We start from the raw sequence: 24,822 nt of genomic DNA on the forward strand, positions 1-24,822 counted from the left end.
TTTATGGAATAGGCACTTGAAATGAATGTAGAGGCTAATTATCAATTGGCTGTATGCTAGACAATACTCCGTTATCCACCTTTACTGAATTAGTAGGGGATTGGTAGTTATCCACCTTTACTGAATGAGTAGGGGATTAGTAGTTGTTCTTTTCAACATATCTTTGTTTTATTGGAAAGTCTTTTCTTGGGTATTCAGGGCTGGGCTGGTTACAGGGATCACAGTGGTAAAAACCTGTTGCTTCTATGTATTCTATATTGTGTGTGTGTGTGTGAATGTCATATATATCGCACACGCACACGCACACGCACACGCACACGCACACGCACACACACTCATAGAGTCTAAGAACTGAGTGTTTTATACTCAGTTTTTGGATATTTTCCTCTGTCAACAAACAGCTGTACCACTGTTAGTGAAGGTCTCCACGCTGCTCTTAGAAACAGCTCTTCTTCTACCACCACAGTGAACAGTTAACAGGCCCACCCCTGCAGTTACCCATGGTTTCCTTTAGGGGTGGGGGGGAAAAAAATCGATTATTCGATTTTTCTCGATTCTCTCTCGATTCAGAAAAGTTTATAATCGATTTTGTAATAATAATAATAAAAAAAACACATCCATTTTATGTTGAAATGCAAGCTGCATCGATTATTGGATTGTTCATAGAAAGTCAAAATTGTGACAAGGAAAAGCTTTTTCTCTAATAAAAAATAGAGAAGGTTATTCATCTGGTGATTTTCTTTAATTATCAAACACAATTTTTAATTATCTCAGTAGCAAACTGCTTTTCGAATGTTTTAAAAGTCGAAATGGATTGATAATCGTTTTAACGGTTTAGAATTGATAATCGATAATCGTTTTTTTTTTTTACACATCCATTTTATGTTGAAATGCAATTATCAATTGATTATCGATTATCAATTTGAAACCAATAAAACGATTATCGATGCATTTCGACTATTAAATCATTTGAGTTTGCAACTCAGAGTCTAAAATCACTTCCTACTTTGTGTTTGATAATTAAAGAAATTCAACAGATGAATTACCTTCTCTATTTGCTTTATCTTGCTTTTTCTTGTCACAATTTTGACTTTCTATGAGCAATGCAATAATCAATGCAGCTTGCATTTCAAAATAAAATGGATGTGTTAAAGGCACCCAGTGCAACTTTTGAGGCAAAAATAAACATTCAGTTTCTAGTCTTTTTTACACGTAAGTTTCAATAACTCCATACCATTACATATCGACATTCAAGGAGCAAAGATGTGTGGTGAGAACTGATAGAAAATCGTAAACAACAACAATCTTTATTTATTGGTGCCACCAATAAATAAAGCAGGATTCCCGTCGGCAATTCTCAGAGTTTTCCGAACGCGTGACTTCACTATTTGCGAGCGCATGGTTCTATTTCATGATGGCGGATCTAAGTTGTTCCGAGACGAAGACGAAGAGAAAGCGTGGTCGACCTCGTGTTTTCACGACACCACAGAAAAAACTGAAGTTTCATAAGAAGCATATGGGTGTCGTGTGCACTTGGGCGACACATTTGACGAATGGAGGAAGCTAAGCGAGAAGCTCGGGGTGCAGAGGGACAGCAAACTTGCATGTGTGCTGTTGGACAGATAATAATAATAATAATAATAATAATAATAATAATTCATTTTGTAAGTACTAACAACTGTATTCAATTACAAGCATGAAAGTACTAACAACTGTATTCAATGCATGGGCCACATTTGCGGAATATCATTGTGTAACATTCAGCAAATACCTTAGAACAGACAGCACTGCCTTGTGTGTTAGAATCTCCGGAAGCGTTCGGGACTCATCGGAAAACTCTGAGAATTGCCGACAGGAATCATGCTTTATTTATTGGTGGCACCAATAAATAAAGATTGTTGTTGTTTACGATTTTCTATCAGTTCTCACCACACAACGACGTCTCATCTTTGCTCCTTGAATGTCGATATGTAATGGTATGGATTTATTGAAACTAACTACGTGTAAAAAAGACTAGAAATGTAATGTTTATTTTTGCCTCAAAGTTGCACTGGGTGCTTTAAAAAAAAAAAAAAAAAAAAATAAATGAATTACAAAATCGATTTCAAATCGATAATCAATAATCGATTTAAAATCGAATCGTTGACCTCTGAATCGGAATCAAATCGAATCGTGAGGTGCCAAGAGATTCCCACCCCTAGTTTCCTTATTACAGTAGTTCCACATATGAGTTTGTCTTTCCTGGTATGGCTTGTTATGAAGAAATAGTAGTTGGTAGATAGACAGATAAAAAAAACAGATGGCTTGCATTTGCAAGATATTTTCCATAGTAGTAAATGGTTATATCCTGATGAAATTGTATATTATATTATTTGCTAACCCAAATATTCCCTCCAGGACTCCAAGCTGCCACTGTCCTTGAGGAGCAACCTCCTGGACCTTTTTGGACAGATAGAGCGTGAATTTGAAAACCTTTACATTGAAAACTTAGAATGTAAGTGTTAAAAGGTTTGCTCCAGCACCGCAAAGGTTCACATCCACAGATTGCACTAACAATCTACATACATATAACTAACTGCATAGTATAATTTGCACATCACTTTATACTGGTGGCTGGTATTGGTGGGGGATATACTTGTCATTCCAAGTTGTCTTGGTAGCTTATGCTATGTTTCGTCTGCAGTGCGACGAGAAATTGATTCACTTAATGAACGTTTGGCTGGTGAGGGACAGACAGTAGATGGAGGCGACCTCACTAAAGGAGCTCTGAAAACCAAAGGTAAGTTTTATTGCAGTGTCAACATTAATTTGCGCTTGAAGGTCGAGTCAATTGAGAACATTAACGGTTACAATGGTTAGGGATTTCTGCAACATATCATAATCAATTTGATCCAAAATGACTATTTTTGGTAGTGTTTTGAACTAAATTGTTCACTTACAAACCCCTTATATGGAGTACTGTGACGACTTCTTCAGTTTGCACACCTCAACCCTAACGGTCAGGTTGTTATATCAGAGATTCAGCTGTGTTCATCTGTGAATCAGCTATTAACATGCTGGGTTTTTGCTACTGATTTAGTCAAAGCACAGACCTAGGGTTAATGACAAGTGTGCAGTGGATATATAGGGGTGGGTGTGTTCATGGTGGTGTTCATGATGGTGCAGGTGTATTGGGATGAGCTCTCTGTGATTAATGAAAAGCTCCTGGTGGTTAGAATGGGATTGTGATCCCCCATGAAGAATGATGACAGACCTTCAACCCCCCTCCCCATTTCATCTAATGATGGGTTCATTCATCATTGTTTACACAGCCAGCCACAGCACGAGCCAGCTCTCGCAGAAACTCAAGACCACATACAAGGCCTCCACGAGCAAGGTATGCTTCTGGGTTCATAACCAATGTCCCCTTACATTTAGGACTGAAATTGAGATGCATTGTTCAGGATTTGTCAGCATGTTAAGGCCCTTTGATGTATGGCACACTGCCAGACTACATTAGGAGGGTATCAGTGGGTCCCATAACTAAACATTGTTTGAAGTTGTTCCCAGCAATGGGGGACTTCTTTGCAGTCATACATTACTGGCTTGAAAGAAGCAGTCCAATGTATGCTTCATGAAGCTGTAATCCTGTTTGCCCCTTAAGTCAGTATGATCCTCTGGTGTGTTCCCTTTGCCCTTGTCCGTGTGTACTACCAAATGCTTCAAGATGTTTGCCAAGTCTTTGTATAAGGGAGCCCAGCATGAATTACTGCTCACACAGAAAGAAGTACAGTGCCCTCCACAATTATTGGCACCCCTAGTGAATATGAGCAAAACAGGCTATAAAAAAATATGTCTTTGCTGTTTATCCTCTTGTTCATATTCAAAAAAATCTTACCTTTTCATTGAAGTTAAATTATTGAAAGAAAAAAAAACTGTTAAGATTAAATAAATATTTTTCTGCGAAATATGTGTGCCACAATTATTGGCACCCCTAGAAAAATCTTATAATTAAAATCTAACTGAAGTATATTTCCAGTCATGTTTTACATTTTTAAGTTCACCTGTTTGATAAGGAACTCTAAAGAGGTCAACCATGACTTCCTGTTCCACTGGCGTACAAATATGAGGTGATACAGGCCAAATTCCATTAGTCATTCATCACCATGGGAAAGACCCAAGACCACAGTGACGATGTGCGACGAAAAGTTGTTGAGCTGCACAAATCAAGAAATGGACACAAGAAAATCTCTAAACAGTTGAAAATACCCATTTCTACTATCATGAAAATATTAAGAAGTTTAAATCGACAGAAGATGTTAAGAATCAGCCTGGAAGAGGATGTGTCTGTACATTGACCCCACGCACCGTGAGGAGGATGGTTCGACTGGCAAAAGAATCTCCAAGGATCACAGCTGGAGAATTGTAGAGGTTAGTTGAGTCTTGGGGTCAGAAAATCTCCAAAACTACCATAAGATGCCACCTACATCACCACAAGTTGTTTTAGAGGGTTGCCAAAAAAAAAGCCTTTGCTGTCAATCAACAACTAACTAAAGTGCCTACAGTTTGCCAAATGTAAGTCAGACTTTATTGGGACCGCGTTATATGGTCAGATGAGACCAAAATAAAGCTTTTTGGCAACAAACATCAAAGGTGGGTTTGGCGTAGACAGAAAGATAGCCATACAGAAAAGCACCTCATACCCAATGTGAAGCATGGTGGCGGATCTTTGATGTTGTGGGGCTGTTTTTCTTCCAAAGGCCCTGGAAATCTTGTTAGGATACATGGTATCATGGACTCCATCAAATACCATCAGATAATTAATGAAAACCTAACAGCCCCCCTCCAGTAAGCTTAAAATGGGCCGTGGTTGGACCTCCCAGCAGGACAATGATCCGAAGCACACCTCAAAATCAACACAAAAATGGTTCACCGACCGCAAATTAACGGTTTTGCCATGGCCAACATAGTCCCCCAACCTTAACCCCATAGAAAATCTGTGGGATGAGCGGAAGCCGAGTCTACAAACGTTGACCTCAGAATCTGAAGGATCTGGAGTGATACTGCATGTAGGAATGGTCTCAGATCCCGTTCCATGTGTTCACCAACCTCATCACGCATTATAGGAGAAGATTCAGAGCTGTTATCTTGGCAGAGGGAGGCTGCACAAAACATTAAGTTAAGGGGTGCCAATAATTGTGGCACACATGTTTTGGGGAAAAATATTTATTTAATGTCAACAGTTTTTTTTTTCTTTCAATAATTTTACTTCAATGAAAAGGTAAGATTTTTTTTGAATATTTTGAGTGAAAGACCAAGAGGATAAACAGAAAAGACATGTTTTTTTTTATAGCCTGTTTTGCTCCTATTCATTAGGGGTGCCAATAATTGTGGAGGGCACTGTACATCTTGCATTTGGACTGCAGTAGACTTTGAATCTGGCCTGTAAGCCACTGTTGAATATTCTGTGTTAAAATGATGATAAAGATGACTTGATTTTGGGTTAGTTTAAGATGTTTATTTCTTAACAGGAAGTTGATGTTTTGTATTGATGTCATCTTACTGTTATTGCCTGTGCCTGCCGAGTGGTTTGCTGGTAAAGACATTGATCAATTCATTGTTCAGTTTCTCTTGGATTATATGTAAGGGTGTTATCTAGCAGGCTTTTGAATTCCTTTAAGGAAATACCGATGTGTTGTGTAACTAATGCAGCAGCTGAAGAAATGTATCAGAAACCTTTGTCTTGGCTGTGTACGATCCCACAGTTGCATGCAGGTTCACCCCAGGTCTTTTTGAATCATAGCTGAGTTCTGCCATATCATATCATCTCATTAGTCGAAATTCTGAAATTCGCCGCTCACTTTTCTTTTCTCTTATTCAGAAACATTTTGATCTCAGCGCATTTAAAATGCTCTTTTTTTTCTCACTCTTGACAATTTTCTAGCGCTCAAACTCTTTCCATGGCAAAGTAGGTGGACCACGCAACTTCAATGTGGGGAACTGGGAGTTGTGGGGTGGAGACTCATGGGTAATTCCTTTGCTTCACCTTTGTGCCCAAATGCATGCTCATGGCCGAGTGGGCAGGCGGGGTCCCTGGAAGGATTAGGAACACACAAGTAGTGGATTTGGCTTTTAGTTGGTTTGCTTTTTTTCTCTGTACAAGCACTTAACAGAAAAAAAACACAAGTAATGTACTTCAGTTGCACTGCGTCATAATTAAACAACAAATGTTTGACCTATGTTATGATTTATACGCTCTATAAGGCAATTTAGGCACGTTCAGCTTACAAGCTCTCTCTGTTATTTACATTATAAGGCTTATCTGTGATTGCTTAGTCAATAACCACAGATATGCTTAGGGATTTGCAGGGTTCATTTAAAAGGATAGATTTACTCATAATTATATATTAGTATTATTTGAATGAGTTATTGTGGACACAAGCCCGTCACATGTCTTTACTCAAACAAATAGTTCAAAAATGGGTTTTCGAATGTACTTCACATAGTCTATGACCTATGTGTAGCTGTGCCTAGCTTGACTGAGTGCCAGTGAAAAAAGCCTAGTGCTTTGTGGGTGGACAGAGATGGTACACACATGGCTTTCCTCTTTGTTTTCAACATATCATTGCTGAAGGTGCAAAACCTTGGATATCATATCTTGTAGATTTTGGTGTTTGGGGAAAATTGATATCTGATGTTTTGGGAGCAGGGAACAAAGGTAGGCTACGTGTGATTTTGTGATTGCTGAATGAGTTGACTTCTAGCTTATAGTTAGTTACTGGTTCCCGTGTGTGTGTGTGTGTGTGTGTGTGTGTGTGTGTGTGTGTGTTTGTTTTGATTTGTATACTCTTTCAAGCAGGCCCTGGGCTCTGTAAAGTGCCTTGAGACTATTTTATTGTTTTGGCGCTATATAAATAGAATTGAACTGAATTGTTAGAGTTCAGTACTATGTAATGATTATGTAACCCCAGGTTAAGCAATTGCTGGTTTCACTACAAAATTATACTCATTATTGTTTCCATATCTGTGTTTCATTAGGCTTCTGTGTTTCAATATAACATGTATATTTTGTAAAAGGAGATATTTGTAAAGAACCTTACCTGACCATGTAACTGTTTTTAATATATTTACTGTTGATTTGATCTTAAAAAAGGCTATCTTTCAATTATAATACTATTTTTATAATCTTTATTATGTTATCTTTATGCCAATTTATCAGGTATATTTATGCTAAAAAGAGTCTTCAATTATTTGGTGAGGTTTGGTTTGGCATGTTTTGTGAAACAAGGTTTTGCACTCAGTGATGGTGTTACCCTTAATATGCTTTTAGTGCCTAAAGCTTGTTTTAGCCTGCATAGCCTGCATTCTCAGTGCTCTATTCAGGCAACCTCTCAAGTTTCTTGACTAATCCAAATCAGCGGCATACTTTGATCAATGAGCGATGTTGGTTGGGCTTTGGTAAGGTAAATATCCAACAGGATACTCGACAGGTTTTTCTGTTAACCGACATTTTAAAACTTTGCCTATGGAACATCACTGGTTGACTGTATGAGTACATTCTTTCTCTAACATTTAGTTTGAATTCATCCTCACAGTCCATTTTATGTTCTCTCATTCATCAGTTCTTTCTTTCCGTATTTTCATCTGGTTTCTCCTTCATGTAGGACATGTGGTCGCAGGTCCCTACTACTTGTGATTTTGACAACAACATACATCATGTTGTGTGTTTTTACAGAATGAAATGCTCATTAGTGCATATCTGTAGATCTTACATGTGAGTGTGAGGTTAGTGCAATAGCATTTGATCAGCTTCATGTAGCTCACCTGTGTATGGTTTTCTTATTGTCACGAAGTACGATTATTTGCAACAAGTGCACTATTATACTTAGCGGCAGCTCTGTATTATGGCTGGGCGTTCACTCACATTAATATTATTTTCAATTATGATTTTGGCTTCCAACAATAATATGAAAACAAGATAATCGATTAACCGATTAATGTGCAGCATTCCGTTTCACAATGGTGCTATACATCCAGCGCACCCCTTTCCTTTCCAGTGGTAAAGGTATTATTGGTTAATGCTACAGGCCTAATCTACAGGGTACATAGCTAATGCCAGCGAGAGGTTAAGTCAGTGAATACTGTAGAAGACCAGTGGTGTGGTTCATTTTGAATGGAAATGGTTCCCATGTGTTTTTCATATTCTAATCTGATGAAACACAGGGAAGAGTTATTCACTCGCTTAGCTTTATCCATTACACCCCTGTTAAAGACATGAGGTACCTTTTCTAAGTTAAACTGGCATATCAGTTTAAAAGCTAGCCCTAAAACGTCAATACCAGACCTAGCATTAGCAATGTGTTTGGTATGAAATGTGGCCATGGTTTTTAATCAGGTGTTCAAGTCCTGTTCAACTGTTTATTTCAGCTAATTTTGGGTTGATGCTAAAACAGTGGACTTTCCTGTATCACGTCCACGTCACATCCCCACATGAAAACAGCCTAAGCCAGCAGAGTTCAGTGTAGGCCGATGTCATTGTACAGTACTTATCTTTCAACTGAATATGACACAGTACTCGGTACACAAATTACTTATCTGTAACCATTGGTCTTTTTACTATTTCTAATAAGAAAATAAGTCAAAGTATAGATTCGTATATTATTATTATTATTATAACATGTACACATAATATGCATGATGATAATACTAATAATAATATAGTAAAAAATACTCTATTAAATAAAAGCACTGAGGGTCCGATAGGTTCCGGGGTCATATATGTAACACCACCGCTACTGTAAACACTGAAAAAGTTATAATTTTAAATAATTGGGATCTCAATATTAACCAAAATAATCATGATTATGATTTTTGCCAGAATCGTGCAGGCCTACTCTATAATGGATTGTTTGCTCAATAGTGTCATTTAAAAAAAATGGCTCTCATTGAATCTCCCAGAATTTCTGCAGTTGTTCTTTTTTATGTGTATTTGTGTATTATGAATTCAATTGGCTGAATGTTCTCTTTGCTTTTTTATGACACAATTCACAATTCTTTTTAAATTTGTTTAGTATAATTTGTATAATGTGCGTTACATATTTATCATTATTGCTTATAATGGCAGCCTTTCCCTGGCTTTTGCTTCTAAGATGTTTAGAGTGTGTGTGTGTGTGTGTGTGTGTGTGTGTGTGTGTGTGTGTGTGTGTGTGTGTGTGTGTGTGAGAGCAAGAATGTATCTGCACAGGGTCATATAAACCTGTGCTGCTTAACTGCATGATTTTTATAGTTAAGACTTTATGGCGGGTTGTTCTGTTTGCTTTTTTTTATGACTTTTTTGCGTTAAATAATATTTTTTATCATCGTACCTTATGACGGCAGCCTTTCCCTGGCTTTTGCTTCTAAGTGGTTCTAAGTTCCAAAGTGTGTGTGTGTGTGTGTGTGTGTGAGTGAGTGAGTGTGAGGTTGCATGTAGATCTCTAGATTTACAGAACTGCTTTCCTCCACAGATCGTCTCCAGTTTCAAAGCCACCACATCCCGTGCCGTTTGCCAGCTGGTGAAAGAGTATGTGGGTCACAGAGATGGCATATGGGACCTTGCAGTCACCCGAACCCAGCCCATTGTGCTGGGCACTGCCTCAGCAGGTACAAGGCCTGGCATTCTGTTCAGCAGTGTATAACTTACATTGACAATAACTAGCCAGTAGACTACTCTTAAGTTCTGTATATATTTAGGATAATCGCAGGATAATTGCAAATGGCCACATTCATTAAGCAGTGCTAAACTGAAATACGTATTCAAAGCTGCCTTTGTGCAAGTCGTCTCACATTTTCAAAAAGCCCATAGAAATATATTACGAAATAATATAACTCTAAGAATAATATTAAGTGCTAACATAATCTAATTCTAATATTAATCCGTTTTTTTTTAACAAAAAACACAATTAAGATTACAAAGAGGAAAATTAACAACTTTTTATCACAACTTTCACTTGCTTTGGCAATTTCATCGCAACAAACACCTGAAAACACAGCAACTTTCATCAGAACTTTTTGGAAAAGCTCCCGTGAAATCATGAATTTTAGGCCGCAACTATCTAAAAAAAGATAGTTTTTAGTTACACAAAAGCTGTAAACCTAGGGGAAACACTGAATACCTATCCCCATTTGTCATTCTGCTTCAAACATAATGAGGAAAACTATTTTTTTCAGTTTTAAGGCCTTCAGTTTTAGTCTAAATTGGCATTTTGATTAAAGGTAGAACATTTTCTTTGTGAACTTTGTGAAGATGTAATGTTTGGCTTGGGTCTGCTGTTTCATTAATAGGCGATTTGGAAACACTGGGAATGGAAGTTTAGTTCATTGGTTTCTACATTTTGTCAGGCTTCCTTATCTTTAATCCACATGCACCAGCTTTGATGTATTTCTGAGTGTCGGTGAAAAAAAGATAACTCTAGCATCCCTTGACAATCTATGTTTGAAATGTTTTTAATATCAATGTATGGAACAATACGTGGTTATCATGGCAACAAATACAAACAAATGTCTATTCCTGCAAAACAGGCTGAAAAAAATGCAATATTCCGTCCTCAAAAGGGCCATGCTCTATGAGCAGCCTGTGGCCTGTAGATAGATGCTCTAGGTTTGGATGAGGAGCACTATGAGCTCATGTGGCCTGTAGATAGATTCTCTAGGTTTGGATGAGGAGCACTATGAGCTCATGTGGCCTGTAGATAGATTCTCTAGGTTTGGATGAGGAGCACTATGAGCTCATGTGGCCTGTAGATAGATTCTCTAGGTTTGGATGAGGAGCACTATGAGCTCATGTGGCCTGTAGATAGATGCTCTAGGTTTGGATGAGGAGCACTATGAGCTCATGTGGCCTGTAGATATATTCTCTAGGTTTGGATGAGGAGCACTATGAGCTCATGTGGCCTGTAGATAGATGCTCTAGGTTTGGATGAGGAGCACTATGAGCTCCTGTGGCCTGTAGATAGATGCTCTAGGTTTGGATGAGGAGCACTATGAGCTAATGTGGCCTGTAGATAGATGCTCTAGGTTTGGATGAGGAGCACTATGAGCTCATGTGGCCTGTAGATAGATGCTCTAGGTTTGGATGAGGAGCACTATGAGCTCATGTGGCCTGTAGATAGATGCTCTAGGTTTGGATGAGGAGCACCTTTAGCTCATGTGGCCTGTAGATAGATGCTCTAGGTTTGGATGAGGAGCACCTTTAGCTCATGTGGCCTGTAGATAGATGCTCTAGGTTTGGATGAGGAGCACTATGAGCTCATGTGGCCTGTAGATAGATGCTCTAGGTTTGGATGAGGAGCACTATGAGCTCATGTGGCCTGTAGATAGATGCTCTAGGTTTGGATGAGGAGCACTATGAGCTCATGTGGCCTGTAGATAGATGCTCTAGGTTTGGATGAGGAGCACCTTTAGCTCATGTGGCCTGTAGATAGATGCTCTAGGTTTGGATGAGGAGCACCTTTAGCTCATGTGGCCTGTAGATAGATGCTCTAGGTTTGGATGAGGAGCACCTTTAGCTCATGTGGCCTGTAGATAGATGCTCTAGGTTTGGATGAGGAGCACTATGAGCTCATGTGGCCTGTAGATAGATGCTCTAGGTTTGGATGAGGAGCACCTTTAGCTCATGTGGCCTGTAGATAGATGCTCTAGGTTTGGATGAGGAGCACCTTTAGCTCATGTGGCCTGTAGATAGATGCTCTAGGTTTGGATGAGGAGCACCTTTAGCTCATGTGGCCTGTAGATAGATGCTCTAGGTTTGGATGAGGAGCACTATGAGCTCATGTGGCCTGTAGATAGATGCTCTGCTGTGGCCTTATGTTCTAATAGTCTCTAATGAGGCGCTCTGCATACTGGACTGAGATAACAATAGGCTTGGCCTCACTCAGATCTGTAACGTGTTGCTCTATCTGACAAAGTATTACTGTAGTTTTTTTGTTATATGCTTTGGTGATTTTTGTTAATACAGAAATGGTAATCATAATCAGTTTCAAATGCAAAGATGTGAAGAATAAGTGAAACTTAATTTAAACTATTTGAATGCTTTTATACAAAATGTGTAGAATATCACCTGCATGTCACTTTTTGTGTGGGCCTTTTAGTTTGAGCCCATCAAACTGTGTGTGTGTGTGTGTGTGTGTGTGTGTGTGTGTGTGTGTGTGTGTGTGTGTGTGTGTGTGTGTGTGTGTGTGTGTGTGTGTGTGTGTGTGTGTGTGTGTGTGTGTGTGTGTAGATCACTGTGCCATGCTGTGGAGCATTGAGACTGGGAAGTGTCTGCTCAAGTATGCAGGTCATGCCGGCTCAGGTGAGTGTGGAGCTGTTCTCATGGAGATGCTTACTTCTCTCTTGCATTCTGTTACATTCTCTATCGTATATCCATGTTTAATCAGATTGTGTAGCTGTTCTCATAGAGTGGAAGACTAACTAGCGATGCTTACTTTTCTCTTGCACTCTTATACATTCTCTATCGTATATCCATGTTTAATCATGTTTTTATTCGTCCTGCAGTGAACTCCATCAAGTTCCACCCTACGGAGCAAATGGCTCTGACAGGTGAGCTCGAATCGTTTGATCATGGCCTGCTTTAGCCTGGACATCATTTGTTCAAAAGGGACTGGTTACGGTTGTAGGTTTAGTTGCTATTAAAATGATTATATATGTATTATGCTGTTTACTGTTGCATACACATCATTTCAAGTGAATTTGTCAGCTTCTGGTGAAACTCCGCATTATAACACTCACACTCACACTCACACTCACAGTGGTGTGCAAAGAAATAAAATGGTAGGAACATTTAATTAGTGCTCTGAGATGCATGTATAGCAGACTGCCTTGTGAAGTGAGGTTCTCAGTGCATCTGTGTGTGTTGTGTGTTGACAGCATCTGGGGATCAGACAGCTCACATCTGGCGCTACATGGTTCAACTGCCTCCTCCTCAGCCTGCAGCAGACATCAGCGTGAGTGCTGTTCTTACCTGCCTCAACTCCCTCCCGCTGTCTCCTCTAACACATGGCATGCCTGGAGGCCTGGAGTTTCAGTTTGGAACCGGCTAAAAGCTAAATGGCAGCCCCCTTCATTGCTTGTGTTGTAATTACTGAGAAGTGTATGAGCGCAATATGGCTGAGAAGGTGCCTTAACAGAAGTGTCTCTAAACTGAGCTCTGTGTCATTGCCTCTGTCCCTGTGGCCCAGCGCAGGTGTCCTGTGATGATGATGTGGACTTCTCGGACAAGGACGAGGCGGATGCTGAGGCGGACGGGGTTAACGAGTGTCCAACGGTACGTGTGGCCACCACCACCCTCAAGAGCCACCAGGGGGTGGTCATCGCTGCCGACTGGCTGGTAGGTGGCCGGCAGGTCGTCACCGCCTCCTGGGACCGTGCTGCCAACTTGTACGAGGTGGAGACCTCCGAGCTGGTCCACACTCTCACAGGTACTGTTTTCCTCTTTTGATCTCTCTCTGTTGGTCTATCTGCTTTTGACAATCCACTTCACTCTGTGTTGCATGTATGTTCTAAATACAGGGGCCTGATATCCTCTCTGCAAATTACATTTGGATAGTGGTGCTGACTGTGTGTGTTTGTGTGTGTGTGTGTGTGTGTGTGTGTGTGTGCATGTCATGAGCAGGTCACGACCAGGAGCTGACCCACTGTTGCACACACCCTACCCAGAGACTGGTGGTGACATCTTCCCGAGACACCACCTTCCGCCTTTGGGACTTCAGAGACCCATCCATCCACTCAGTGAATGTGTTTCAGGGGCACACAGAGTGAGTTCTTCACAAACATGCACAAATGACTGCAACTTAGTATTTCTATCAAGACTTTTCAGATTTGTTTTCTTTGTACACACGTATATTCTCGCTAATGTTCTCCTCCATGGTTAAAAACCCATGACCCAGTGGTTCAAATCCTGCACTTCTTATTATTCCCACCAGATGGCAGTGTAGTACTTTAATGGCCCCTCAGTACTTCATATGTCTAGTTCACAAGGTCTTCTCTCCCCAGTTAAAGCTGTTGGTGTGCCATTATTGCTATCCTCTGCCAGTTCTGAGAGGCCTAAAGGCATCTCTTTGTAAATATTAACACCTCACCACCAAACTATTTTCAGACTTGCTGTCTTTTTCAGCTTTCTGTTCCCTCTCTTTCCTTACCTGGTGCTAATCCTGTGTTAAATGTAATTTTGTTCCTCTCAGGAGATGCCAGAACACTTATTCCTTATATGCCCATTTTCACACACACACACACACATACACACACACCCAGCCACACACACACACGCAGACAAGCACCCCCCCCCCTCCCCGTTCTTAAGAAATGGCAGGCCTTTCACTGTCTTTCAGCGGCTACTGCTCTTGAAGCTTGTTTGATTGGCGACGGATTACATGCTGCTCATTAAGTCTTCCGCCAAACACGTCTAATTCCTGTGGATTCTGGCAAGTAATGCTCTCCAATAGACAATCATGCTAATGGGATTAGCCCTCGCAAAGCCTCTCCTCCTCCCCTCATCCCCACTTCTCACTCACTGCGCTGTGCTGTGACATGAGTGTGTTGAGTCAATTACTACTCCCTCACGAAAAAAGAAAGTGTGAAGGAAAGAATTGAAAATATTTTTTTAAAGGAAAGAGAGAAACAACCCAGTTGAGAGTGGAGATGCATGGGAATGGGTGCGTTGTGCAACCGCTTTGTGTGCGATTAGACACTTTGAAAACTCCGCTAGCATGCCGGGATTCCTAGTGGGAGCAGAGGGAGCAAGCACACTCTCTGGGATGGTTCTCTGAAGACTGTGCAGAGTGCACTTCCTTACAATCTCTGATGGCAATGGCTGGGTTATGCTGATAATACCCATAATTCCCTCTGTAATTAGCAGTGTTCAGTGTATAGGCCTGGTAATTAGTTGACACTTAGCTGTAATCTGGTAATGTATCAGTGATCTGCACATATACAAGCCTTTCTTCATGTTGGTTTAGACACAGAGAAGCTATTGTAAAACCGTATGTACACCAAAGGTATTGCACAGCAGTGCAGTTCATCAAATTTGTAGGGGCACATTTAACCCCAGTGTGGTCATCGTAAATACTTAACTGGTCCTGCAGGTTCCTGACAGGCTAATATTTCATTGATCATGCAAAGTCGTTAGAGCTGAGTAATCAGACAGGAGCAGCCAGGCATACTGCTGCTCAGGACCACTCTGCCTAATCGCCCAATGATGAGGCTCATGTGTTAACAAGAGCAGAAGGGGAGAGACAGAGAGAGAGAGAGAGAGAGGGAGGGAGCGAGCCACAGCCACAGAAAGTTATGTTTTTGTATTTCTGTATTTTCTTCTTTAACGCCACGTCCCCAGTACCATCTCTTACTGTGGGGCTCAAAGACTGAAGGATCAGATGCACCCCTCCATCAAGCCCATCAGAATCAGCCCTGACCGCACACACAAAAAAAAGCAATTTTTAAAAAAAGATTTTTAATCAAGGTTTTAATGTATTAGTCTTCTCGCCCCTCTAGTGTGTGTGTGTGTGTGTGTGTGTGTGTGTGTGTGTGTGTGTGTGTGTGTGTCAGGGGGTGGGTGGGGGGGCTTGCAGTGTCAGAAAGCATTTCTACGGTGCACCATAGATTTCCCTGCCCTGCATGAGAGAGCTGTCTGGCTCCTGGACGGGGGGGGGGGAGGGGGTTGGCGGAGTCTGCTTCTCACCAGTGCCACACCACCTCAGCCCCTGGTTCAGAGGAGCTAATTAAAGCCTAATTTAATGTCACTTTAAATGAAGGTGGAAGGAGCAGGAGCCAGAGCCCGCCTGGCTTTACTAGATCTCCACTGAGCTAATCTCAGTCTGCAGCTGGGACACAATTCCACATCCAATCCCTTGATTTTTTTACATTTATTTTAAATTATTTATTATTGTGTTCAACTGAGAAGAGTGGAGAAAGATGGGGGTGAGGGGATTGATAGTGGCGACTGACATTATAAATGAGCGATATTAGGATGTTAAATGACCTCCATAGTGTGTGCGTGCGCTACAGTCTAAAGGAGCTGAGCTGGGTTTTGCAGGAGTATAAAAGCCTCAATATACTTCTGCATCCCTCTCCGTCCTCGAAAAATAAATGGGCGGGCGGGGGCAGGCGGTTGATTCAGAAAAATGTGAACGTACTGGTCGGGCTTACGTACTACTCCAACGGCTATACGTCCTAAAGCCTGTTCCTCGCCGGACCGCTGGGTGGGGTAACGACTGTTTGTCGAGCACGTAGCTACCCCATTACCTCTTTACTGGAAGTCATTGATTGTTTTCCCTCCCAACTGTCACTGACTAGTGATGGGAATTTCGATTCACTTAGAAGATTCATAGTCCTTTGAGTGAATCACTAAAAAGATCTGAATCTTTTGAGTCCTTTGAATCTGAATCGGTAGAAATTTTGTCGCTGAATGAGCCCAGCAGCCCACTCCCTAGTGCCTAATGCGCACGCTCACAGCAAACCACTGTAATGCAGTTTTGAGGATATCCAGGGGAAATACGCAAACACACACACACACACACACACACACACACACACACACACACACAGTAAGCCTAGATACATTGAACAAATTGTAACATGATAGGCTTGGCTGGTTAGGCAGCTTATCAAAATTAAATATGTAATTTCGTAAATTGTGAATGGATAATAATTTTTTTATTCTTACTTAATTTAATTGTCATGTTTACAATAAACAAATTTCAAGAAAATTGGTTCAGACGAGTTACAATCGATTTTGACTGAAAGAAGTCATCAAATGATTTAAGTCAGTTTATCTACCTTACCGCACGTTAAACACGGCCTGAAAGTAGCATTAATGCTGTTACAAACGTAGAAAATTAATCTGACGACGGGCCTGCTTGCTGTATCAATCAATTGAGGTTGGGTGAAAGACTTACTCAAAGGACTCAGGTGAAATGGGTCGGACTCGTAGGCTATCCGGTTGGGTGAAAGACAACTCAAAGGATTCAGGTGAAATGGGTCGGACTCGTATCCGGCTGGGTGAAAGACTAACTCAAAAGACTCAGGGGAAATGGGTCGGACTCGTATCCGGTTGAGTGATAAGACTAACTCAAATGACTCATATTGAATGGGTCGGACATATTTGAATATTAAAAAGGATGCAAACATCGGAGATGTCGCCAACGCGACTATCAGTCTCAGATAGCAGTCACGTTGGCGACATCTCCGATGTTTGCATCCTTTTTAATTTCACCTGAGTCCTTTGAGTTAGTCTTTCACCCAGCCGAATACGAGTCCGACCCATTTCACCTGAGTCTTTTGAGTTAAGGTATTTGCATGGTTATCCAATTCACCTCGTACGACTTCACGACAGACACGCCCTTTCTAATCTGATGATTGTACGACTCACCTCTACCTGCATGGTTCTACGAGGGGCTGTGGAGATTACCAACGCTTTATTATGATGTTACAAGGCCATTACATCATCAACAACAAACTATAAAATAAGAAATCGTTTGTTTTTATCCGTGTATTTTCAGTTAATGATCAGAGGCTGTTGTTGTGAAATGAATTACTAACGACAATGACCAAGCTCGCGGTTATTGCCGAATATTTTCTATTATTATAGCCTACCACACAAACAGTCTGCTTTTTTACGTCTACAATTCAGGTTATTTTACAATTTAATCATTTACACTGAATGCTCTGCTAACTCAAACACAAAGAGGCTGTTCGAAAACCAAGAAATGTTTTTATTATTGCTGTAATTAGACGACGTCTCCCTATGCTTTATATGCGGCGAGAGCCACGATAGAGCAAGGAAGAAGGGAGATGTCGGTTTTCCTCCTGCATCGCCGCTGGTGCCCTTCATAGTTTTTTTCATTTTTACAAACTTGTCCCTGATCTTCCTCCAACTCCTAATGCACTCCTGGACCTCCAGCCCCAGGTTTCCAGCGAGATTTTTTAAAAACGGAGGTGCTGTCATAGGGAACGAAACAGGAAACGTCATTTTAGCCAGGGGTGTCGGACAGCTCGGATCGGATAGTCGGATCGGATAGTGAGAAAATTCAAGCGGTGCTCCAGAGGCCATCCGACACCCTCGGATGGCTCTCCGAGGTGCTCAAAGGTGTGGTCCCACTTCAAGGAGGGCGTTTAAGGGCGTGCCTCGTGAGATCGGAGAGCACGATCGGACAAGCATGTGAGCGCCTTTAGTCTTTCACCCAGCCGGATACGAGTCCTACCCATTTCCCCTGAATCTTTTGAGTTAGTCTTTCACCCAGCCGGATACGAGTCCGACCCATTTCCCCTGAATCTTTTGAGTTAAGGCCGAATTATGCTCTGTTTTAGACGTAACGCGTAAGCACGTAAGATACACAACCCCCCCTTGCGCGGTAAAATCCCCCCCCTTACGTGCTTAAGTGCGTCGCCCAAAATTCCTGACTATGCGACTAAAACACTACGGCCCTACACAGCTCGCAAAGGCTGTGATTGGCCGGCTACCACAGCCTTTCACAGAGTCTCACGTTTCCGGGTTAATAGCATACAGTCTTTTTTAGACCCAGACGTTTTTTTAAATCATGAATACCCTGCAGACCGTCTCACAAGCCTTTTCTTATGGATTAGGAACAACCGTAACAGAAGAGGTCCGAAGACATGAACTCCTTTACAAATCCTCTTTAAACACTTATAAGGACGCTCAGATTACCGCGAATATCCCATTCTCACCCGCGATTGTTTGGAGAGAATGTGGTCATTCAGAACAAATAGGTACTTTCATATTCATTTTCCGCCACTTGTGAGTCATGGTGATATCTTTCATTGAGTTCATATTGACGTGAATCCAATTGCACCAGCGAGTTTGATAGAATGAGCCCGGTCTGCTCATATACAAGTTAACAGTAAACCTGCCGTTACCTTGTGGCCAGCACCATTGTAGTTACAAGCATTGACAACATGATGAGATTCTCTCGGTTTACCACCTCATCTTTGAATAATGTAACTCATAAACACATCGTTTTAAAGCCTGTCGCAGTCATTAAAAGATGTCAATAAACGAACGTTTGCGTCATGTGCTGTCTTTTTCGCCACTGGTACTGAATTGCCAACATTTGTATTTTGTGTAACACATGTATTCATAACATCAAGCCTTTCGCCCACTACACTTTCATGCTCCGGTAAGTTTTTTTTCTTTGTCCTGCTGCAATAAATAGGCTTACTTAACTCAAAATAAATCTACAGTTCTGGCGTCAATTTGCTTTGCAACACGCAACAGGCTCACAAGCCTTGCAACACGTCTCTGCGTCTAAAACGAACCTTAAATCAAAACTTGTCTAAAACAAGTTCCTTGTGTAAATTACGTGCTTACGCGTTACGTCTAAAACAGAGCATAATTCGGCCTTTAGTCTTTCACCCAACCGGATACGAGTCCGACCCATTTCCCCTGAATCTTTTGATTTAGTCTTTCACCCAGCCGGATACGAGTCCGACCCATTTCCCCTGAATCTTTTGAGTTAGTCTTTCACTCAACCGGATACGAATCCGACCCATGAATTCGCTCAGTCTATGGATCTGGATCTGTGTACAGCTCTGTCTACAGGAAGTTCTTATTCAACAACGCAGCTCCGGGTCCGTATATCAATAGTTATGCTTAATCTAAGTTACTATGCAGATGAAAAACGGATGGGTTAATGTTGTTATAGAGTTTGATGACATTCGTGCATTGTTTTAATAATGTCGTCCGTAGCAGCCAGAACCGAAAGATTCGGGTTAATTGAGACCACGGACTCGTGACTCATGGGTGAATGTAAGGATTCGGATCTTTGAATCCGATTGACTCAGATTCAACCACCACTATCACTGACATGCCATGACATGGACACTGCTTCTGGACCCGGCCTTGGAGACATTTAGCTTAGTCAATGTTAGCATGTCTAATGCTATATATTCACTTGAGAAGGCAAATGTATCTCGTGGTGGTCATTTTTTTGTCAAAAACATAGTAGCGATTTATAACAAAACGATATGCTTATCTTACATACAATACAGAAACTATTATAAAACGATCCAATAAAATTAATACGTTCTTATTTTCTTTGGTATTTTTGTCACATTCATATTTGCAATGATCGCTGGGTAACCTTTGTATAACTACAACGCTATGACAATGCACTCATTGGCCATGAAAGGGTTGCCCTTGTCAAAAAGTGGTAACGTGAATGTGTCACTATGAAAGAAAGCATGCACACTTCGAACAAAATTACCCCCCAAACTCTGAGGACAGGGCCAGAAAAATAAACCCACGGTATTCATCATGCCATCAACATGCAGTGTTAAAGTTATATCAGACACACAGCAAGAGCATGCATACCTCAACATACAGTTGAGGGACTGCCTTTTCAACCATGAATATGTTGAAAAACACATACAGGAGCACACTTACTTATGATCCTCTCCCTGGACACCTTTTGCCCAAGAAGACGATCTTAGAGAAATCGCTGTGTGTGTGGTAGTCGTTTATTGTATAAATACCTCCTCCCGACAATCCTCACATACAGCGAACGATGCCAACTAGACAATGCGGTTGATGGTGGAGCTGGACTTTGAGTTTTTAGCAGAGGACGTGCTTGTAGCGATTTTTTTTTTGGGCGACAACTACAACAACAGAACAGGAGACAGAGGCGCAGGTGGTATGTACGTTTACTAGATTTTCCGCTAAATCAAGCGTTAGAGTATTCACAATAACACTCAAAAGTGTGCTGCTAATGCTCAACACCCCATTGAAACCCATAGTAGCTAGCTAGCATCGTGCTAACAAGTACAATGTTATCGTGCTGATATGTAATATGCTCTCACACGCCACCCTCATTGAGGCAAAGGTAATGTTTGTCTCAAGGGCTTTCACATGCCGTTTTATGTAAAGTCAGACATTCTAAATAGGTTCTACACATACATGAAATACATTTCCTATTTAATGGATGCAAAGTAATGCTGCCAGCATTACTCCGTAGCAAATTACGTTAGTCAGTTCAAGCTGGTTGGAGAAGGCACTTTCAACACCGAGCTACCAGCCAAGAGACCAACAGTGGTCGGGAGCAATGTACTTTTCGAGGGTTTATAAAATACGGTAGCCGTAATGCCGCAAGCGGTGGGGCTTTGTAGTTTACCAAAGTCGTACTAAAACATTTTGACAGAAAACAGGAAATGTGAGGTCCTGACATGTGTGATTACGGAAATGATGTAGTTTGGAAATGATGCCGTAAGCTGGCCAATCACAGCCAAGGGGGTATCCGACTCTCTCCGACTCTTTAAGAAAAGTTAGAAAAAAGCGTTGGTCTCCGACCAGCTCTCCGACGGCTCGGATGGGCGTCAACACCTGGGTGAAGGTGTTGCCAAGGCGTGCCAAGGCGTGCCAAAGTGTCCCTCTACGACCAAATCGGAGAGAATCGTAGAAGTGTAAAAATGCCTTAACGTTTAAATCTGTCTGTGCTCGAAGTTGTGGATCAGTCTTGCTTTTTCACATTTTCACATTCATCAACGTCTGTTTTTGTTAGCTGCTAGACTATACTGCTGTATAGATTCTATATAGATGTTTTTGTTAGCTGCTAGACTATACTGCTGTATAGATTCAGTTTTTGTTAGCTGCTAGACCAGGGTTTCTCAACCCATTGGTGGGCCGCGGAGCACTATTCATTGGGCCGCGAAAATGTTTCAGATTTTTTTTTTCCCTCATTGGTGGGCCACGGAGCGAGTTACTGATTTTAAATTGAGAACAATATTAATGAAGGACGTCAAAGTTAACGCGTACATCTATGATATTATTGTGGCCGAGATGAATGTGATACAAATATTTTAATGCAGTTAACGCAACTTTGTTTACTTCCGGTGTGCGTTGGCAATTGACAAGAAACCGGCGCGTGCCTGCAGTTAGTAAGGCAGGAGCGACCGACACGGTAGTGAAAGATGGAGAGAGCTGAGGGATTGTTTGGCGTAAAGTTTCTGTTTAAGAGGCAAAATGACGGAACAATCGACAAATCTAAAGTTGTATGTAACATTTGTCAAGCTGAACTTAGCTGTCACAGAAGCAACTCGTCTTTAAGTTATCACCTTAATGCAAAGCACCCGAAAAAAAGCAACCCCAGGTTAGATGGTTGCCAACCCACACTCCACAACGTTTCTAGGAAAATAACTAGACCAGTCCGTTACAAGGTTACCAATGCTGTATCAGTTTGGGTTGGTGGTGACTGTCGGCTCTTCAATATAGTTGAAGACGGAGGGCTGACTGAGGGGTTCCGAATTGCTTCAGGGGATAATTGTTACGATTTACCGTCGAGTGGCAGCTTTGTGTTTCGCATATTCCTTGCTTGACGGCGAGAGAGCACGATACAAATACCATTAAACAACAGTGTCTAAAATACACGCTGTCTGAAGTGATTACTCGTAAATGTATAGGATTCGATGGACGTCAGTAAAGTTGCATTCGTGCTGTTTTTGTGCGTTATCATTGGAGTGGATATGCTTTTCTGTGGACAGCTACCAACTCATACGACTGCCCAGGAATGATTGGTGCTATTTATGTTGATAAAAGATTGCAGCAACAGATTTAATTCATTATTTAAATTATTCTAATCCTTATAATTGACCTATTTGAACCTATTTGTTTGCATGTCTGAAGCATCACCTATTTTAATTAGCCATAGCTGAGTGGTCTTGTTTGCATGTTCCATCACTTGTTTTGAGTACATGCTATCTTTTGGGTCTTTTCTGGTTTCATTTCCTTGCTTGTTTGCTGTGCACAAATAGGCCTAGGCCAGCTGCAATTCAGTTCTCTGTGTGTATTTATGTTGTTTTCTGGTGCACAATACAATTTTGATGCAATATCTACAGTTAGATTTTCTTTTATTTATTTCTAGGCTTCCACCTGTGGCAGGTGCTGATGTTGCTTTTTCTCACACATAACAATCGCTTATTAATTAGAATTAATGGATTATAGATTCAATTAGCCTTATGGAATATAGATTCGCTAAAATAGGCGGGGTGTCTGTTGGGCCCCGACCTGTTACAAATCAAAAAAGTTGGGCCTCGGAGTCGAAAAGGTTGGGAACCCCTGGTATACTGCTGTATAGATTCTGTTTTAGTTAGCTGCTAGACTATACTGCTGTATAGATTCTGTTTTTGTTAGCTGCTAGACTATACTGCTGTATAGATTCTGTTTTTGTTAGCTGCTAGACTAGACTGCTGTATAGATTCTGTTTTTGTTAGCTGCTAGACTAGACTGCTGTATAGCACACACACACACACACACACACACACACACACACACAGCTAGACTATACTGCTGTATAGATTCTCCCTGTCTCCCTGCCTGGTGTGCTGATGGACATGCAGAAATTGGAATAGCAAGTCGTTAAATTTAGTGCCATTTCAATGTGCTTCAAAAGTGGGTGGAAAACATTGAGAAATCTTTGTGGTAAGCACTAGTAATAAACGGTCTGAATTCTGCACTCATTCCCTTGTCATGACCACGATCATACGGTCCTGCACATCTCCGTAGAGAATCTTAAAGCGCGCGTGGCTCTAAAGATTGATCTGCTGCACAGGGCTGGGGCTTATGTCTGCTCCGTGTGTGTGGGGCTGTATGGATCGGTGCAATGCACTCTTTAGATAACCAAATCCCTCTGCTCATCATGCAGGGTTTATGAACATGTCTGACTGTTCCTGAGCCTGTCAGCTTTATTGATTGACTAAGGGCAGGGGGTAAATGCAGACCAATATGATGTGAGATTGTGTGTGCGTGGGCGTATGCGTATGTGTGTGTTTTGTGACAAGCAGAAGGGTTCTACCATCTTAGATGTCTTGTTTCTGAGGGACTAAGAAGACTTCTGTCTTGTGGATGTGTGTGTGGTTGTGTTGATGTGGCCTCTGTCTTGTGGATGTGTGTGTGGTTGTGTTGATGTGGCCTCTGTCTTGTGGATGTGTGTGTGGTTGTGTTGATGTGGCCTCTGTCTTGTGGATGTGTGTGTGGTTGTGTTGATGTGGCCTCTGTCTTGTGTCCCGCAGCACAGTGACGTCAGCCGTCTTCACCGCAGGAGATAACGTGGTGTCTGGAAGTGACGATCGCACCGTGAAGGTGTGGGATTTAAAGAACATGCGGTCGCCGATAGCAACCATCCGCACGGATTCAGCTGTCAACAGGTGACTCAGGATGAGCTTTATCATAATCCATATCTCAAAGGAAATGGATCACAGCACTGACAAATGATTTGGGTCAGCTACTCGGATATAGGACTTTTCAGCTCTGCTCTACAATTACACATTTGATCAAAAGCATGATTTTGTATTTTAGGGTAAAACCAAAGTGAAGTAACAAAGTGAATGTACTGTTAATGACAGATGTCTGGGGGGTTGGGGGGGGGAATGTGGGCTGAGAAGTGTCATATGTTTCAACTCTCTTTAAGTACTTTTGAACAGTTTCCTGTGGGAAGTCTGACTCCGGGGTCTTGTCACTCTGCAGGATAAGTGTCTCCGCCACGCAGAGGATCATTGCACTCCCACATGATAACAGACAAGTCAGGCTGTTCGACATGACGGGAGTACGGCTCGCCAGACTGCCACGCAGCAACAGACAGGTGTGCCTGCCACACACACACACACACACACACACACACACACACACACACACACACACACACTTGCTCACTTGAGTGTTTCTCTCTCTCAAACACACACATACAAACACTCACACGTGCAGAAAGAAATATACTGAGTGAAGCTAGGAGAGAGAATTTAGGAGAGAGCGGAATGAATAAGTGTGAGAAAATTCACAAATGTGAAAGTGCCCCAGAGAGACCGAAC

The 24,822-nt window shown here is 41.6% G+C and overlaps 1 protein-coding gene across 2 annotated transcripts in view; it reads left to right on the forward strand.

Moving 5' to 3' along the window:
• The window catches only part of wdr37 (WD repeat domain 37), a 31,300-nt gene that overhangs the window by 2,902 nt on the left and 3,576 nt on the right, over positions 1-24,822 (forward strand). Inside the window, exons 3-14 of one of the 2 annotated variants that reach the window (XM_080855158.1) lie at positions 2,398-2,494; positions 2,684-2,779; positions 3,312-3,376; positions 5,924-6,007; positions 9,486-9,621; positions 12,239-12,310; positions 12,514-12,558; positions 12,886-12,962; positions 13,202-13,436; positions 13,631-13,772; positions 24,028-24,162; positions 24,482-24,596. In XM_080855158.1, coding sequence (XP_080711284.1) covers positions 2,398-2,494; positions 2,684-2,779; positions 3,312-3,376; positions 5,924-6,007; positions 9,486-9,621; positions 12,239-12,310; positions 12,514-12,558; positions 12,886-12,962; positions 13,202-13,436; positions 13,631-13,772; positions 24,028-24,162; positions 24,482-24,596 — 1,299 coding nt within the window. The remainder of the gene's footprint in view (positions 1-2,397; positions 2,495-2,683; positions 2,780-3,311; positions 3,377-5,923; positions 6,008-9,485; positions 9,622-12,238; positions 12,311-12,513; positions 12,559-12,885; positions 12,963-13,201; positions 13,437-13,630; positions 13,773-24,027; positions 24,163-24,481; positions 24,597-24,822) is intronic. The other variant, XM_080855159.1, reaches the window with a different exon arrangement.

Source organism: Sprattus sprattus (assembly GCF_963457725.1).
Source record: "Sprattus sprattus genome assembly, chromosome: 17".
NCBI classification, from domain to species: Eukaryota; Metazoa; Chordata; class Actinopteri; order Clupeiformes; family Clupeidae; genus Sprattus; species Sprattus sprattus.